Source organism: Microcaecilia unicolor, chromosome 4 (genome assembly GCF_901765095.1).
Source record: "Microcaecilia unicolor chromosome 4, aMicUni1.1, whole genome shotgun sequence".
Classification (NCBI taxonomy): domain Eukaryota; kingdom Metazoa; phylum Chordata; class Amphibia; order Gymnophiona; family Siphonopidae; genus Microcaecilia; species Microcaecilia unicolor.
In genome coordinates, this window is record NC_044034.1 from 343,272,592 (window position 1) to 343,291,560 (window position 18,969).

Consider the following 18,969-nt stretch of genomic DNA (forward strand, 5'->3'; position numbering starts at 1 on the left):
CTCAGTCCTACAGCTCCCAGCACAAGCAGATACTTGCAGAGGAACTCTACGCCCTTCTACAGGCCCAATTGGTCGAACCCGTTCCACCAGGGGAAGAAGGGCTGGGATTCTATTCCAGGTACTTCCTTGTGCAAAAGAAAACAGGGGGGGATGCGTCCCATCCTAGACCTAAGGGCCCTGAACAAATTTCTTGTCAGAAAAAAGTTCAAGATGGTTTCCCTAGGCACCCTTGCTCCCATGATTCAGGAAAACAATTGGCTATGCTCTCTGGACATAAAGGATGCTTACACACATATCCCGATACTTCCAGCTCACAGGAAGTATCTTCGATTTTGGCTGGGAACACAGCACTTTCAGTACCGTGTACTGCCTTTTGGCCTGGCGTCTGCACCCAGAGTATTTACCAAATGCCTAGCTGTAGTCGCAGCGTCACTACGCAGACTGGGAGTGCATGTGTTTCCTTATCTAGACGATTGGCTGGTGAAGAGCACCTCGAAGGAGGGTGCTCAGGAGTCCATGCGAATGACTATTTGGGTGCTAGAGCTACTGGGGTTCGTCATCAATTATCTGAAGTCCCATCTCACCCCAGTCCAAAAATTGGAATTCATTGGAGCCCTGTTGAACACTCAGACAGCTCGAGCATATCTTCCCCAGACAAGGGCGGACAACCTTCTGTCCCTGGTGTCCATGGTTCGAGCATCTCAGCAGGTCACGGCTCTGCAGATTTGAGACTTCTGGGGCACATGGCCTCCACAGTTCATGTCACGCCCATGGCACGTCTACATATGAGATCAGTTCAATGGACCCTAGCTTCCCAGTGGTTTCAAGCTGCGGGGGATCTAGAGGATGTAATCCACAACTGTCCATCGACTTTCGGAGTTCTCTTCAGTGGTGGACGATTCGATTCAATTTGACCATGGGGCGACCATTCCAAGTTCCTCAGCCATGAAAAGTTCTGATGATGGATGCATCTCTCCTGGGGTGGGGAGTTAATGTAGATGGGTTCCACACTCAGGGAGCCTGGTCCTTTCGGGAAAGAGGTCTGGAGATCAACCTCCTGGACTTAAGAGCGATCTGGGACGCTCTAAAGGCTTTCAGAGATCGGTTGTCCAACCAAGTCATCTTAATTCAGACGGACAATCAGGTTGCCATGTTTTACACCAATCAGCAGGGGGGCACCGGATCTCGCCCTCTGTGGCAGGAAGCCATTCAGATGTGGCTTTGGGCTTGTCGTCACGGCATGTTTCTCCAGGTTGAGCAGGATTATGCAACCTCACGAGTGGTCTCTGAACTTGGGCGTAGTCCGCAAGATCTTCCAAGTGTGGGGTACCCCGTCGGTGGATCTTTTTGCCACTCAGATCAATTGCAAAGTCCCTCAGTTCTGTTCCAGGCTTCAGGCCCACGACAGACTAGGGTCAGATGCCTTTCTCCTACATTGGGGGACAGGCCTTCTGTATGCGTATCCTCCCATACCTGTAGTAGGGAAGACTTTGTTGAAACTCAAGCAAGACTGCGGGACCATGATCCTGATTGCACCCTTCTGGCCGCGTCAGATCTTGTTCCCTCTTCTTCTGGATTTGTCCTCTGAAGAACCTTAGAGATTGGACTGTTTTCCAACCCTCATCACTCAGAACGAGGGGTCGCTTCTACATCCCAACCTCCGGTCTCTGGCTCTCACAGCCTGGATGTTGAGATCTTAGAATTCGCCTCCTTGGGTCTTTCAGAGGGTGTCTCCCAAGTCTTGCTTACTTCCAGAAAAGATTCCACGAAGAAGTGTTACTTTTTCAAATGGAGGAGGTTTGCTGTCTGGTGTGACAGCAAGGCCCTAGATCCTCTTTCTTGTCCTACACGGACCCTGCTTGGATACCTTCTACACTTATAAGAGTCTGGCCTCAAAACCAACTCTGTAAGGGTTCAGCTTAGTGCGATTAGCGCTTTTCGCCATGTAGAGGGTAAGCCTAACTCTGGACAGCCTTTCGTTGTTCGCTTCATGAGAGGTTTGCTTTTGTCGAAGCCCCCTGTCAAACCTCCACCAGTGTCATGGGATCTCAACGTTGTTCTCTCCCAGTTGATGAAAGCTCCTTTTGAGCCACTGAATTCCTGCCATCTGAAGTACTTAACCTGGAAGATCGTTTTCTTGGTGGCAGTTACTTCAGCTCGTAGGGTCAGTGAGCTTCAAGCCTTGGTAGTGAATGCTCCTTATATCAAATTTCATCACAACAGAGTAAGTTCCTACACCCTAAGTTCCTACTGAAGGTGGTGTCGAGTTCCATCTGAACCAGTCAATTGTCTTGCCAACATTTTTCCCCGTCCTCATACCCACCCTGGCCAAAGCAGTTTGCACACCTTGGACTGCAAGAGAGGATTGGCCTTTTACGTGGAGCGGACAAAGCCCTTTAGACAGTCCACCCAATTGTTTATTTTGTTTGATCCCAACAGGAGGGGAGTCACCATCAGAAAACGCACAATTTCCAATTGACCAGCAGATTGCATTTCCTTCACTTACGCCCAAGCTGGGCTGACTCTGGAAGGCCATGTCACGGCTCACAATGTTAGAGCCATGGCTGCGTCAGTGGCTCACTTAAAGTCAGCCTCCATTGAGGAGATTTGCAAGGCTGCAACGTGGCCATCAGTTCACACATTCACATCTCGCTACTTCCTCCAGCAGGATACCCGACGTGACAGTCAGGTTGGGCAGTCGGTGCTGCAGAATCTGTTTGGGGTTCAGAATCCAACCCCCCCCCCCCCCCCCTAAGACCCATTTTTGTTCTGTTCCAGGCTGCACTCTGTTAGTTGTTTATGGTTTCAGGTCAATCTATGTTCTGTCCTCGCCGTTGCGAGGTCCAATTGACCAATGTTCATTGTTTTGAGTGAGCCTGTTTGCTAGGGATACCCCACATGTGAGAACAAGCAGCCTGCTTGTCCTCGGAGAAAGGGAAGATGTATACCTGTAGCAGGTATTCTCCGAGGACAGCAGGCTGATTGTTCTCACAAACCCGCCCACCTCCCCTTTGGAGTTGTTTGTTTTTTATTTGCTTTTTGATTAAACTGAGCGGGAACGCTCACGCAACGGGCGGGAAGTCGTCCACGCATGCGCGGTGCGTGCGATTTGCATGCCAGAAGGCTCTGGCAAAACTTTTAAAATTTTGCTGTAGAAACATTTGCCGTTTCCTGGGCCGCTGTGGACACCGACCCACATGTGAGAACAATCAGCCTGCTGCCTCGGAGAATACCTGCTACAGGTATGTATCTTCGCTTTATCAGGTAAGCCATAATCTTCATTAGAATCGCTAAGGGCCAGCCCAGAAGGACTAATGGTGTGGCAGCAGAGGGATGGGTTTCATGGCAGAGAAAGCATATGGATGTTGTCTCATGGAATAATAACCAACCCCTCTGAATTTGTGTGTTTGTATCTCTGTTGGCTCTGTATATGTTCATGTCTGAGTAGAGGGAGAGACAGATCAAAAGGAATAATGTAACATCTTTGTTTCATTGTATCAGTGTTTCTGTCCTGCATCTGCTGGAGATTGCTTTCCCATGCATTGCGACATTTTTGGGGTCTTTTTTATTTGTAAAATCCTCCAGTCTAAGTTAGCTGGTTTTTAACTCTGTGTCTTTTCCCACTTTTACCCAGTTCCAAATTTGGTCTTGTTCTGTTTCATTTTTAGAGAGATATATTGCCCTCAGAATGGTGGCCTAACATTTTCAACCCTTTATATGTAGTTTCTTTCTAGCATTCTGTTGGGTTCTAAAGAATAAAAATGAAAGCTGTGTCTAGAAAACAGATTTTCACAAAGGTTCTTATTCTTAGACTATAGGAGAAAGCTAGGCTGTTCTGTTTTAAATTAAAAGTTATTTGGAGGCCGGTCTGTTAATTCAGTGGGGCTAGCTGAAGTTTGACACACTGTAGAGATGAAACACTTGATCTGTTATGAGAGGCAGCTAAGATGGTTGCTGCTACTGCTCTAACTCCTTCCAGCCGGAACAGTAGCCAAGACTTACTCTCCAAAGCCCCTGGTTTGCAAGGACATGTCTTTGAGACATGACATCTGGATTTGGAGGTGATTAAATGTGGGGAAAATAGTGGTTGGCAAAATAACAAGGAACCATGAAGCTATTGTTAAATTGGTCTTGTGTGGATAAAATTAACTGTACAGAAAGTTCAGGTAGAATGTATGGTCCCTCATTCTGTCCAGTTAGCATTAGGCCTGCTAGTTGACTGGTCAGAGTTACTCAGGAAGTTTAGACTGACCAGTGCCCAGTTGTCAAAGTTAAATCATGCCTGGTAACACTCCTTACACCTCCTCTTTTGGATGGTTATATTTTTTACAAGATAAAATTTTCCTGCACAAAATTTAGCTGATCAGCAAGGGAGCAGTTTCACTGAGCAAGGTTTGTCAGGCTAACTCCAAAGTTAGCTAGACCAACCTTATAAATACCAACTCCTTATTTCATAATGTCCCACAGATCACTCCAGAGACTTGTGAGTTATGTCCCTTTGTCAGCAGGTGGAGATAGAGAGAACCTGAGAGGTTTGGTATATGTGACCCTGTGCAGCTACCATCACCTCAGTATTCTCTCTGTCTAGCAGGTGGAGAGACATAACCGTGTAGTTCTGCATTGAAGGGTTTCCTCTCCTGGCGTCTGGGTCCAGTTGAAGTTCCCTGAGTGGGCTTTTAGGGTATACCAGGTCCCTCCTCCTCTGCGCCGCCAACCCCATGGTGCCTTTTCAGCATTGAACCACCTGGCTTGGCTTCTCTCCTGCCTCCTTCATAAAACAAAACAAAAACAAGTGATTTGCAGAAGCAAGCCTCTCACAGCAGCATTTAACTCTATTTGATTTTTTTCTGGCGGACAGGCAAGGGAGTGCTGGGCTGTGGCTGGGAACAGCGCTTAGGGGTCGTGTGATTTCCAGCCTCAGGGGGCTCACTATGATGATGCCATTGGAAATGGCAAAACGTTGCTTCCGGTGTGAGAACTGGAAAGCAGTGTCTGGCTCTTGTGATGCGTGTGCATGCCTGAGTGCGCAGGGCCTGCAACTGGCAGCTTTAGCGGGAAATCCAGCAGGTGATACTGCAGAGCTGTTGGAAGCTGTTTTGGTGGGAAGCCCAGGCCTTCTTTCAGGGTGTATGCTTGCAGGCGCCATCTTTTCTTTAGCGCCACATGCTGGCCCCTCCGGGACAGCAAGTCAGTCGAGTGAGCAGCGGGCAGTTCCAACGGTCAGCAAAGCAGGGAAGGTGAGAAATTGCAAACCATCTGGTTTGGTCTGAGCTTTTCCCCTGAATTTGATCTTTTAATCACAAAGCTTTTTTACTTAAACGGGCAGGGGACCCTCAGCTCTCTCCTCTGGGGACATCCTCTCAAGAGCCACTGACTAGTTTGCAGGTGCTGTTGCCTAAGCACCCGCATATTGAAGCTTTCAGGGACTTCCCAGATGGCTCCGATATATCGGACGCAGAAGAAGACCGCCTTTCAAGGACTTCCCTCACAGCGGGCTCTGAAGTGCCGAATTTATGGGGGAGATGATCCCATGGTGGCACTACTGTTCCGCAGGGAGGAACTCCTGGCTCTTATTATCTGGGCGCTCGAAGTCTTAAACATTTCCTCCCCAGAGTCTGCCCCTCCGGTGGTCACATCGATTATGTCAGGGACGAAGAGACCCACAAAGACTTTTCATATTCATAAGGCCATGACGGGCCTCATTTCAGCACTGGTATTTGCCGGACACCAGCCTGAAGGTGGCTCGGGCAATGATGAGATTTTACCCACTTCCGTCTGGGGATCTGGAGTCCTTGTGGTTACCCGCAGTGGACTCTTTGGTCATGGTGGTTAGCAAAAAGACCCCCTTGCCTGTGGAAGCTGGCACTGCTCTGAAAGACCTGCAGGACAGGAAACTGAAATCTTCCCTCAATTTGACCTTTGAGGTGGCGGCATTATGTCTACAGGCATCTGTGTGTGGCTCCTATGCAGCGTGAGCCTGTCTATCTTGGGTTCAGAAAGTGTCTTCGGCAAATGAGCTAGTCGGTTGTTTGTAAGCTCTTGAGTCCGGCCTCGTATACTTACTGGTCCTGCTGTATTACCTGTGGGCATCAGCTAAGGAGGTGTCACTGGCAGTGACGGCTCATCGTAGGCTTTGATTATGGTACTGAGTAGCAGATGTGGCGTCAAAATCACGCCTGGCACGCCTGCCCTCTTGAGGCAAACTCCTTTCCTTGCCATCTATACCAGGCCAGTCCAGACTAATGGGTTGTGCCCATCAACCAACAGAAGGAGACAGAGAAAATAGTTCCAAGTAAACCACTCCTTAAGGGTATTGTCCAGTCTGGAATGTTCAGTATTTTCTCTGTTTCCTAGCAGATGGTGGACGGATTGTGCAGCTACTCTGGATTGCTGGTGACAGTGGAGCCAGGGGTGTGCTGGTAGCCGTGTTGGGGCTAGTTTTAGATGATACTCAGTGGACCTGAGTTCCTCATCCGCCAGCTAGGGTGATATCCAGTGACCCTGGTTCCCTCCCCTCCCCTTCCTCCCCTGGCTGTATTTTTTTTTTTGTTACATTTGTACCCCGCGCTTTCCCACTCATGGCAGGCTCAATGCGGCTTACATGGGGCAATGGAGGGTTAAGTGACTTGCCCAGAGTCACAAGGAGCTGCCTGTGGCTGAAGTGGGAATCGAACTTCAGGCAGATATCATCCGCTTCCTCTGGGGAGTGTATCGCCTCTGGCTGCCGCGCTTGCACATAGTGCCAACTTGGAATCTGAACTTGGTATTGCATGCACTGCAGCACTCTCCATTTGAGCCTTTAGCCTCCATGTCCTTAAAAGGATCTAGCAGGGTGATGGTTGATTGTGGCATGGAGTAACTTGTCTCCCCTGTGGGGGTTCTTCTCTTCTGTGGTGAGAGGTATATCTGAATTTCTGCCTCTGAGGTAAGCCTTTATTTTTTTCCTGTCACTAGTGAAGAAGGTTGTTTAAAAAAAAAAAAAGAAGAAGAAACAACTTTGTTTTTCCTTCTTTCTCTTGCCTGTTACCTGATTTATTTTTAGCTCCTTCTTCTTGGGACCTCCTTTGTTTTTGGCGGGTACTGTCCTTGCGTTCGACTGCTCTGCTCTCTCAGGTTTTGGCGGGCCATTTTGTTCCCTTGCGGTGTTTTCACTCTTTCCCGCCTTTGGCAACGTATTCTAGGGGGCCACTTGCGAAGTTTCTTTGAATTTCGCTGGCTGGCGTCTGATTCTGATCTTGGACCCTTCTGAGCTGGTACCAGTTGCTTTGATTTTTTTTTTTTTTTTGGTGGGCCACGACTCGTGTCTGGATCTCAAAACTCAGTTGTTTTTCTCCTCTTCACTGTCCTAGACGGCGACTGGTTCAGAGGGCGATCCCGTTGCTGGAACTTGTACCTTTGCAGTTCGGAGGCCTTAATCTGCCATTTCCAAAGTGGGGGAAGTCTCTCGCTGGCTCCGTTTGGCTGTAGGCTCGGTCTTTTTAGTCCAGGGCTATATTTGTTTTCTGCCACACTTACGTGACTCTTGGTCAGTTCTTTTTCAGACCATCCGGTCTGTTCTGCTTCAGGCATTTTGCTTGAGATGCCCCTGCTATTTATCTTGTTTCGGCAGCAGTTTTTCCTCCCTTTCTTAGGTGCAGTCCACTGCAGTAGGTTCTCAATGATGGGGCCCTGGTCCATCCTTCTGGTAATCGGGGGACGGTTGTCCCATTTCCTAGGGGAATGGACCAGAGTTAAGTCAGATGTATGGGTCTTGGAAATCATCAGGGATGGCTACAAACTTGAATTTGCTCGCTGTCTGGCGGATTTTTTCATGGAATCACCCTGAAAGATGGACACCAAAGTGGTGGCGGTCCAGGAGATGGTAGCCGAGCTGGTGCACCTGGGGCGATTCGGCCGGTACCTCCGTTGGAGTGTGGGCTGGGCCACTACTCCATTTACTTCATGGCACCCAAGAAGGCAGATCTCTCTGTCCCGTCCTTGATCTCAAATTCGTCAACAAGGCGTTGAGGTTGCATCATTTTCGCATGGAAACCTTGCGATCTCTCATTGCAGTGGTTCAGTAAGGGGAGTTCTTAATTTAAAAGAGGCTTATCTGCACATCCCCATTTGGCCGCCTCATCAGCTTTTCCTACATTTTGCCATTTTGGGACAGCACTTTCAGAACCAATCAATGCCATGTGGACTGGCCACGGCTCCACGGACTTTTGCCAAAGTCATGGTGGTCATTGCAGCTTTCAATAAAGATCCTGGCCCCCAGAGCTTGGGATTACATACAGGTTCTGGGCTCCATGGTGGCCATGTTAGACGTGGTTCCGTGGGCCAGGAGTCCCATGAGGCCACTCCAATTCTCTCTGCTCAACCATTGGTCCCCGCTTTCAGAGGACTACCAGATTAGGGTTTCTTGGTCACTTCACGCGAGGTTGGCTGTCCTCTGGTGGCTTCTTCTGGGCAAACTTTTCCGAGGAATGCCCTTGGCAACTCCAGCGTAGATTGTGGTTACAACGGATGCCGTCCTTTCCGGGTGGGGGGCTCATTGCCTGGGGCACACAGCCTAGGGGTTGTGGTACCCAGTGGAGGCCTCCTAGACAATCAACCACCTAGAATTCCATTCGATTCATTTGGCTCTCCAGGAGTTTGTTGTTCTCCTTCAGGGATATCCTGTTCATGTTCTATCGGACAATGCGACAGCAGTTGCGTATGTCAACAGGCAAGGGGGTACCAAGAACGCCCTACTGGTAATGGAGGCAGCTCTACTTTCTCTCTGGGCGGAGAACCATCTATTCCTTCTCTCAGCAGGCCACATTACGGGAATCTCGAAAGTGCAAGTGGACTTTCTCAGTCGAACCATGTTGGATCCAGGAGAATGCGAACTCTTGCAGGAAGCCTTTGTTCAGATTATGGAGCGCAGGGACTTCTGATGCTCGATCTGATGGCTCACTGGAGCAATGTGAAGGCACCTCGATTCTTCAGCAGGGGCAGGGATCTCGGCTTGGAGGAGATTGATACAATTCTTCAGCCTGGCCTTTGGCCCTTTGTGTGTTTCCACTGTGGGCAATGGTTAGCAGGATAGTGGGGTGCATCGCCCAGCACCCAGGCATCCCTGGCTGATGGTCGACCGGCCGCTACACCTATCCAGACAGTGCAGTCTCCTGATGCAGGGACCCGTGGCCATGGAGGATCCCTCCCCCTTTGGTCTTATAGCTTGGCTATTGAAAGGGCATGCTTGAGAAGGAAAGGTTACCTGGATAAGGTAGTCACCACTATGCTGCAGGTATGCAAACGCTCCACCTTGGCCGCTTATGCAAGAGTCTGACAGACCTTTGAATTATGGTGTTCGGCTGCGGGCACTTCGGCAATATTGGCCCCTTTGTCATCCATTCTAGCATTTTTGCAGGAGGGCTTGGATAAGTCTTTATCTCTCAGTTCCTTGAAGGTTCAGGTGGCATCCTTGGTCTGTTTTTGAGGCCTCCTTCAGGGCTGTTCCCTGGCCTCACACCTGGATATCATCCGCTTCCTCTGGGGAGTGTATCGCCTCCGGCTGCCGCGCTTGCACACAGTGCCAACTTGGAATCTGAGCTTGGTATTGCATGCACTGCAGCACTCTCCATTTGAGCCTTTAGCCTCCATGTCCTTAAAGGATCTTACATTAAAGACTGTATTTTTGGTGGCTATCGTGTCAGCCAGACAAGTGTTGGAGCTGCGGTCTTTATCTTGCAGGGAGCCATTCCTCCGCTTCACAGAGGCCAGAGATTGCATCAGGATGGTGCCATCCTTCCTCCGGAAAGTGACATCCTGCTTCCACTTGAATCAGCCATTTTTCCTTCTGGCCTTTCAAAGGGAAGTTTATCCCGCGGAGTTCCGAGCATTGCGTTGCCTGGATGTATGATATATTCTTCTCTTGTGCCTGGAAGTCACCAATGACTTCCGTTGTTCAGATCAACTTTTGTGCTATTTTCAGGTAATGAGAAAGAGGAAATGGCCTCAAAAGCCGTGGTTGCCCACTGGCTGCTAAAAATTATATCGGCAGCTTACATTGCTTTGGGAAAACCAGCTCCACTGCAGGTGAGGGCACATTCTATCAGAGCGCAGGCGATTTCTTTTGCAGAGTCCCGTTTAAATCCGTTAGAGGAACTTTGTTGTTCAATCACTTGGGCATCGACCCATACGTTCTCTAAACATTACAGATTAGATGTTGTGGTTCGCCAGGATGCATCCTTTGGGGCTTTGGTCCTGTTGACTGGGGTTGCTGGGTCCAACCCTACTTGAGGACTGCTTGGGTACATCCCACATGTCTCTGGATTGATCTGTGGGACGCTATGGAAGATAAAATTAGTCCTTACCTGATAATTTTCTTTCCATTAGTCCCAATAGATCAATCCAGGGCCCCACCCTGCTGATGGTTACAACATTTTTTCTAGTTTTTCAGAGTTTATTTGTTCATTGTTTGTGTCCAGGTTCCTTTGTTTAGTTCTCCTACAGCGTAAATGTTCACAGAAATAGCAACGTCAAGGTTGGAGGTTTCAATCATTGCCTCCTGCAAGTGTGGTTGAGAGGCCTTGTAGGCTTTGAGGAGGCAGGAGAGATACTTGGCTGTGGATTTTTGGTTTCTTCTACTGCTATGGTATCGACAGTACTGAGGTGATGGTAGCTGCACAGGGTCACATATACCAAACTTCTGAGGTTCTCTCTATCTCCACCTGCTGGCAGAGGGACATAACCTGCAAGTCTCTGGATTAATCTGTTGGGACTAATGGAAAGAAAATGATCAGGTAAGGGCTAATTTTACCTTAACATCTTATCACTGTCATCCTTTCCTCTTGCCCACATTAATCTATTGGAGTTAAATAAACGTTCATCACCTAAACCTTTCCAGCACAATCAAATTTTTCTTGTGGAAATGTTTGTTGTAACAATGATAGTTTTTTTTTTCTTATTCTTAATTAGGGACCTTGGATATCTGGGCCATAACCGTGGAGGAGAGAGCCAAACATGATCAGCAGTTCCATAGCCTCAAGCCAACAGCTGGATTTATTACTGGTAATCAAAACACACAAATCTCTTCTATCCATATACCATGCAGCTAGTTTGTATAAGGGGCAGATCAGCAAGACAGAAGTACAATGTTGTGTACTCAGCATATATGACTTCACGTTTGGTGGACTACAGTGGGATGTTTAAAGCAGGAGAGGTGAATTAAAAGGACTGCATAGCTAGTCAGTTTGCCTTAAAAGTCATGGTACTGATTTCTTCACAGTTAAAGGATTGCCTATATCCAGTGCTACTGGTGTCGAGCCCTATGAAGAAACACATGGTTGTTAATGATAGCAGGACTCCAAGCGCAGCACTAGGTTCACCTGAGGGGGTCTCATTAAGTTCAGGGAGTAGATCTTCCTTACCGACCATTTCTGAATTCCACCAGTGACTCTCTTGGACCCTCTATTGTCATATTGGGGGCTGCCATTGGGCCCTTTCAAGAGTCAGCAGTGCCATCAGTGTCTTTGCCTAAAACACTAATAATTTTGAAATTGTTGGCACATAGTTCCTTAGGTATGTGATCTGTAGTGGTGTAGCAGGCTTATTCTGTTTTCTCAAAGGTGGTATTTGCTGTGCTTTGTTTTTATAGATACGTTTGTTGGTGTTCAATTCTTGTGAGTTAGTGTTTATGATAAGATTGTGAGTGACAGTTTTACAGGGTTTTGTATTACTTCAAAACATTTCTGACAAAGGGTTTGTGCTGATATTACTGAGATGACACCAGCACTTGAATATAATTTGTTTGAATGTTGGCTTCTAGAGTGGAGTATCCTAGTTCTGTTCTGCAGCCATTGCATTTCTTAGGTTCTTCTGATTTGTTCCCTTTTCTTATGGAGTTATCCTCTGAAGAACCACCCTCATCACCCAGAATGAGGGGTTTCTATTGCATCCCGGCCTCCAATTCCTGGCCTTCATAGTTTGGATGTTGAGAGCATAGAAATTGCATCCCTTAAACTGCCTGAGGGCGTTTCCAAAATCCTGCTAGCTTCCAGGAAAGATTCAACTAAGTGGTGTTATATTTTCAAATGGAAGAGGTTTGCCATCTTGTGTAAGGGCAAAGCTCTAGATCCTTTCTCTTGCCCTACACAACAACTGCTTGAGTACCTTCTACCTCTTAAAAAACAATTCTGTAAGGGTTCACCTCATGGCAATTTGCACTTACCATCCACTGTGTAAAGGGTAAGCCCATCTCTGTACAGCCTCTAGTTGTTTGTTCTATGTGAGGTTTGCTTCTGACAAATCCCCCCTCCCCCCAATCAAACCTCCAACTGTCTCATGGGAGTTCAGCGTCGTCCCTACCCAGCTGATGAATGCTCCTTTTGAGCCACTTGACTCTTGTCACTGCCTTGGTTGAATCTCTTCATAAATGTGGTTAATATATCCCAATTAAAAAAAAAAAAATTCTGAAGTACCTTGACCTGGAAGGTCTTATTTTTGGTGGCGGTCACTTCAGCTCGCAGGGTTACTGAGCTTCAGGCCCTAGCAGCAGACTCACTTTATGTAAGAGAGCAATTATAGGTAATGTGGATCTGAATTCTTAACTACTAAATTATACCGGCAAGCATAGACATAGGTCAAATGATTGTAAAAATAAAAACATATTTATTTTCACACCAAACCAATAATCAGGGATAAACAACAACGACAAGAAAGAATGACTATAAAATAGCTCAGGAAACATAGACTAACATACTAAAAATGAATATTAGAGCTCTTATCAGGAATAATTCACACAAGCACACAATAAATGCACACAAGCCCTGGTTTTAGGCCTTGAAATCAGGCTTCCTGCTGTTACCTTTAGCAATAACAGAGCTGGATGTAGATGAGGGTAGCAGACAATGTTAGTGCAGGACACCAGACGAACAGCTGGATTCAGAATAGCTCTGGCAGGTCCCAGCAGTGCAGCAGAGAAGATGGCTGGTACAAACCTGAAACAATGATAATTCAGTTCAGATGCTAACACATCTGCCTTTAGTCTCTAGAGTTCCTTCGTTATTTGGTTCTGGTAGAGGCCTGATCTTGGAAAATAAGCAAGCTCCTCCCTTTGTTCTGAACATCCAGACATCAGAAATCACATTTTACGTCACTGAAGATGCAGTTCTTGGAATTCAGAAAAGGCCCCAAACCCAGGCACCAGAGTGGCAGGGTCAAGCTGGTTTCTGCACAAGAAGTTCATGGTACAGTGATTGTGCAATCATGGCATTAGCTAAGTAGTCCAGAAACAAGTTCCATTTGATGAGCAAATTCAGGCTGAAGTTCAGTCTTCATTGGGCTCTGTTTTTGCAGGAGGTTGTCAAGCCAAGCTTTATATTTTAGCTACGTAGGCAGGGCTTATACCACTTACATTTATACAAAGTTTTATCACAACAGAATGGTTCTTTGCACACATCCTAAGTTCCTTCCAAAGGAGGTGTCAGATTTCCACCTTAACCAGTCATTTGATCTGCCAATATTTTCCCCAAAACCTCATGCCCATCCTTGCGAAAGTGCACTGCACACACTGGACTGCAAGTGAGACTATCTGGAGTGGACTAAAGCCCATAGACAGTCCACCCAGCTTTTTGTTTCTTTTGACCCAAACAGGATGGGAGCAGCCATCGGTAAATTCACTTTATTCAGTTGGCTAGCAGACTATATCTCCTTCACTTATGCCCAGGCTGGGCTGACTCTGGAGGGTCAGGTCACGACTCACAATGTCAGAACCATAGAGGAGTTGGTAGCCCACTTGATGTCAACCTCCATTGAGGAAATTTGCAGAGCTGTAACATGGTCTTCAAGCCGCACATTCACATCTCACTACTGCCTCAAGCAGAATTCTGACACGATAGCTAGATGGTCAGACAGTTCTGCAAAATTTGTTTGGACTCTAGAATCCGACTCCACCCTCCTAGGCCCATTCTTTTCAGTTCCAGGCTGCACCTTCACAACAGGGATTTCTGTATTGTTAGACAACAGTATGGCCAACCAGAATCAATAGCTCTAATAATTGGTGATCCTGGTAGCTAGGAATTGTCACATGTGAGTACATAATGTCCTGCTTGTTCTTGGAGAAAGCAAAGTTACCTATAGCAGATGTTCTCTGAGGACAGCAGGACATATGTTCTCCCACCTCCCCTAGGAGTAGAATTCTGTATACTTTTTTCCAACTGCGGATCCTGCATGAGTCAGGCAAGTGGGAAGACATGAGCACATGTACGGTTGGCCCGCTAAAAGCTTCTAGAATTTAAAAGAACTCTGGTCAGCATCTGTATAAGGGCTCCATGGATAATGTCATCCGCATAAGAGAACATATATCCTGCTGTCCTTGGAGAACATCTGCTACAGGTGAGCAATTTGCTTTACCACAGATGCATCCAGACAGGGCTGGGAAGGCTAAGCAGATGAGCGTCACACCCATGACAGTTTAAAGGTTTTTTACATTTATACATTTTACATATATTTTCTCAAGCGAACACTTGTAGAAGAGAAAAGTTGCTTTATAAACAAATTACCAGTACAAAGGAAAATTAAAAAAAAAAAAAAAAAATTCTTCCATAGTCCCTGAGAAGTCCATTTTTAAAGAAGATCAAAATCTGAAAAACAAAAAATTCCAAACAGAATGCCAGAGCAAACAAGAAATGCATGGCAGCATACACAGAAACATCTAAGCTATCAAAAGAGCTCTCTACTTAAACTTCAGAAGTAGACATAGGCATACACACATCCAGATTTACAGGTTCTTGTGGAAATTTAACCATTCAAATTGAGGGTAATAGTTGTGGGTCAAAAAACACATATTTAACCATACATCTGCAAGAAAATTTCAGAAAATATTATGTACCGTTTTACAGTACTGTTCGACAGACAAGGAATTGTTGTCGTGTCTTTGTGTATTTCTAGCTTTATGAGAGTGTCCTCGATTTAAGATTATAAAACAGTTCATCTTTGTCTAAAGAAAAGCTTAAGGGCCCAGTAATTATCTAGTTTAAGAGCAAAAATAAAGCAAAAGTTATCTGAAAAACTTTTATTTATTTATTTATTTATTTATTTATTTATTTATTTATTATGCTGCATTTGTATCCCCCATTTTCCCACCTATTTGCAGGCTCAATGTGGCTTACATTATGTTGCAATGGCATCACAATTAACAGAGTAAGAGGTTCAGCATATTGTTACAATTAATGTGCAAGAATAACAGGTGAATGGGGTAAATAAAATGATAATACATAACATATAAGCGAGAGCAGGATAAGATATAATGTTCAATAATGATAATATGATAAAATAATCAAATTACAAGGGATCATCTCTGTCGAACACCCCCAAAACCCAGTGAAATCCTGGCAGTCTGAAGAAATTTGTGACCATTCCAATTGATCCCCTGGAGAGAATTCCTTCTTAGGCAGAGGCTGGTAAAAAGCCTTTGATAATGGAGGTGGGGCCTGAGATGGCATTTTCAGTACTTCTCATGATATTTATGCAGCATCTCATTAGCAAATACTTTATCCATTCTGTGAGAATGTGGAACTGGGCTGTCTCTTTTGGGATAACCCTCAGAATCATACGGTATATCTGGCAGGCAAGAACAATGCCCTGGCAGACGAACTGAGTCATGCACTTCAAACACACCAGGGGATGGCTCAAAGGATTTTTCGGTAGTGAAGCACACCCTTAATAGATCTGTTTGCCACTCAGAACAGGAAAATAATGCAGTTGTATCAGTTGTAATTTCTTCTAATTTACATCTTTATCCATATTAATTGCCTCTTTTATCAAGCCGCGCTAGTGGTGTCTGGTGCGCTAATGCCGACGAAGCCCATTCAAAGTGAATGGGCTTCATTGGCATTGCTGCGCGGGAACTGTTAACGCAACTTGATAAAAGAGGCCTTAGAGAGTTAAGATTGCATCTAAGATGTTACTCATTATGCCATCTTTTCGTACTCTGAAATTAGAGGAAGATAGGTCCTCAATTTTTTATGTTGCTAGACCAACATTATGGAACTTGCTGCCATCCTTTAATCTCTTTTTAAAACAGGTTTTTGATGAAGATTTATGAAAAGACAATGATGTCTAGTTTGCAGACAACTTTTTATAGTATTGATGTATAAGTTTTATGTTGTTTCTTAATTATTATTTCCTTATCACCTGCAGCAGATTAATCCAGGAACTGGTGGGTTATGTCCGTCTACCAGCAGGTGGAGATAGAGATAAACAGAACTGAAGGCAGTGATACCAGACGGCCAGCCCCTGTATCAGTTAGTATAGCTCTATCTCCAGCAGGAGGTGGACGGCTTCTGTCCAGCTCCTGGATCCAAGGCTACTGAGGGTGCTCCTGGGCTGGTGGCCAGTTGAACCAGGGGGTGTCTGACTGAGGGTGTCAGCTGTGAAGGCATACTCTGGGTCCCTGCCTCACCCCATATTCCCTTCTCACAGGCTTTCCCTTTGACTGCTCTCTATTCCTTCCTATCTCCTCACTCAAAAAAAAAAAAAAGAGAACCATAAGATTTAACAAAAAAATAAAAAAAATAAAAACAAAAGGAACAAGGGAAGAGAGCAGTTCGGTGCCTGTCTGACTTCTGCTTCAGTCTGAGAGCCGGAGTGTTTTTCCTCGACTCCCGCCTGAGACGTCTTGTGCTTTCTCTGCAGTGGCGGGTAAGTGCTAGCATTTTTAGTGTCCTTCACTGGGCGATCCTTGATGACAATGGAGACCGTGAAACGCTGTTCCTGATGCGGGAAACAGCGTTTCGCAGCGGGTCTCTGTAACACTGAGGTTACTGGGGGAGACGGACCTGTCATTTCCCCAGAGAGCGTGCTTTCCCGTACTGTGCCGCAGGGGCCGTGTGCCATTTTGAAGAATACAGCGAATCCACGTGCGTGGAGAACTCAATAGATCCCACGAGGCGTAAAATGAAAATAAAAAAGGTGGGAATATGAGCCAGGCTATCCAAAGACTGAAACCAAGTCAAAATTAAAATGAAATATAACGTTTAATAGCATACAGCAAATAATAATAAATCAATTATACATAGAGAATAACTAAAATGACTCGACACAACGTCGTGTTTCGGCCAAATGGCCTACATCAGGAGTCTATAAATAGAAAAATAAAATAAAAATATAAATACAATCAAAAATAGAGATAATATCCAAACAAGAGGAACAGGTATAAAACACCGATAATACAGAAAATGAACTATATACCATGCTAATGTAAATATTAGAGAACTTATAATACATATAAAAAAAACTAATGACAACTCAAAACACAGATACCATATACTCTATAAGTGACATAAACCATAGATATCACAAAGACATGATTTTAAAAACATAAATATGCAAATCTCAAATTACATATACATATATAGATATTGATGGGTCATAAAAAGACAAAACTAACCTTGATAATTGAGATAAAAAGTGATTTGAGATTATCATCAGTTATGAACAAAAAATCTGTGGAAAAAAGGGGGAGGGAAGAGGGAAATTGCAAAATAAATAATCAAACGTGTAATGGGAATGTGAATAGAATGAAAAATTACAAAAATAATAATAAAAAAATAAAAATTGTAATAAATACTGAATGTGACGCATTTGAGAAAAACAAAAGACCACGCCACTACAATGTCAGCACCACTCAACGTCAGGCCATTAGGAATCTAGCTAATAACAACGATATTGTTATCAAGCCTGCTGACAAGGGCGGAGGCATCGTGATCACAAACAGGGTTGATTACATCAATGAGATCAAGAGGCAACTTAATGATCGTGAATTCTACGTACCTTTGGATAAGGATCCTACGGATGATATACAGAAGGATATCAAAGAGCTAGTTGATATAGCTTCCAGAATGGGATTTATTACACAGAAAGAGAAGGATTTTTTACAAGTCATTCACCCTACCATTCCAACTATTTACGTGTTACCGAAAATACATAAATCACTTATCAACCCTCCAGGTAGACCCATTATTTCGGGCAATGGCTCTATTTTAGAACCCCTGTCTATATTTGTGGATTTCTTTTTAAGACCATTTGTACCGTTAATCCCATCATTTATACAGGATACTACTCATATGATCAATATCTTGCAGGACTATGAGGGGTCACTCATGGACACTATACTTGTTACAATGGACATAGAATCGTTATACACTAACATTCCGCAGATGGAGGCCCTCAGGATCATTGAAAAAACATTACAAAGCAGATCAACACACAGACGGATTCCTAATCATATGAGTCTAACATGTGCAACTATTGCACTCACACAGAACTATTTTGGTTTTAAAAGAACTTTTTACCAGCAGATAAAGGGCACAGCTATGGGCTCGAGTATGGCTCCCGACATAGCCAATCTTTATGTCGGAGATTTTGAAGAACAATATTTGACATCACATCCATTTAAACAATACATCAAGATTTATCATAGGTATATAGACGACATTTTTATCTTGTGGCAAGGTGATGAGGATACTCTACTTTATTTTTTTGAATGGATTAATGCTCAGGATCCAAACCTTAAGTTTAAATTTGATTACAATAATCATCAGTTTTTTGGATCTCACCATTCAAAAGGATGATTATTTGTTCTATACGACCATTTATAAGAAGCCCACTGATCGGAACACTTTTTTGCATTACTCCAGTTACCATAACCCTAAATTGAAGAGTAATCTCCCATTATGTCAATTTCTCCGCCTGCGTCATATCTGTACAGATTTTGAGGAGTTTAATTCACAAGCCGCATCTATGGCCAACAGGTTCACCTCTAGAGGCTATCCACAAAAACACATTGAGGCTGGCTATACAAAAGCATTAGCTCAGAACCGTGAAGCTCTCCTTCAAGCTAATCTTCAGAAGAAGAGCCCAGACATTGTGTGTACACTCAAATATTCTTTTTTGTCTAAGTACATTGCTCAATCTATACGAAAACATTGGCAGATACTTGAG

At 44.9% G+C, this 18,969-nt stretch overlaps 1 protein-coding gene across 1 annotated transcript in view; it reads left to right on the forward strand.

Annotated features, from left to right (window-relative positions):
- Positions 1 to 18,969, forward strand: part of ITSN1 (intersectin 1) — a 379,821-nt gene that overhangs the window by 33,354 nt on the left and 327,498 nt on the right. The window contains exon 4 of the mRNA XM_030202171.1: positions 10,945 to 11,037. Coding sequence (XP_030058031.1) covers positions 10,945 to 11,037 — 93 coding nt within the window. The remainder of the gene's footprint in view (positions 1 to 10,944; positions 11,038 to 18,969) is intronic.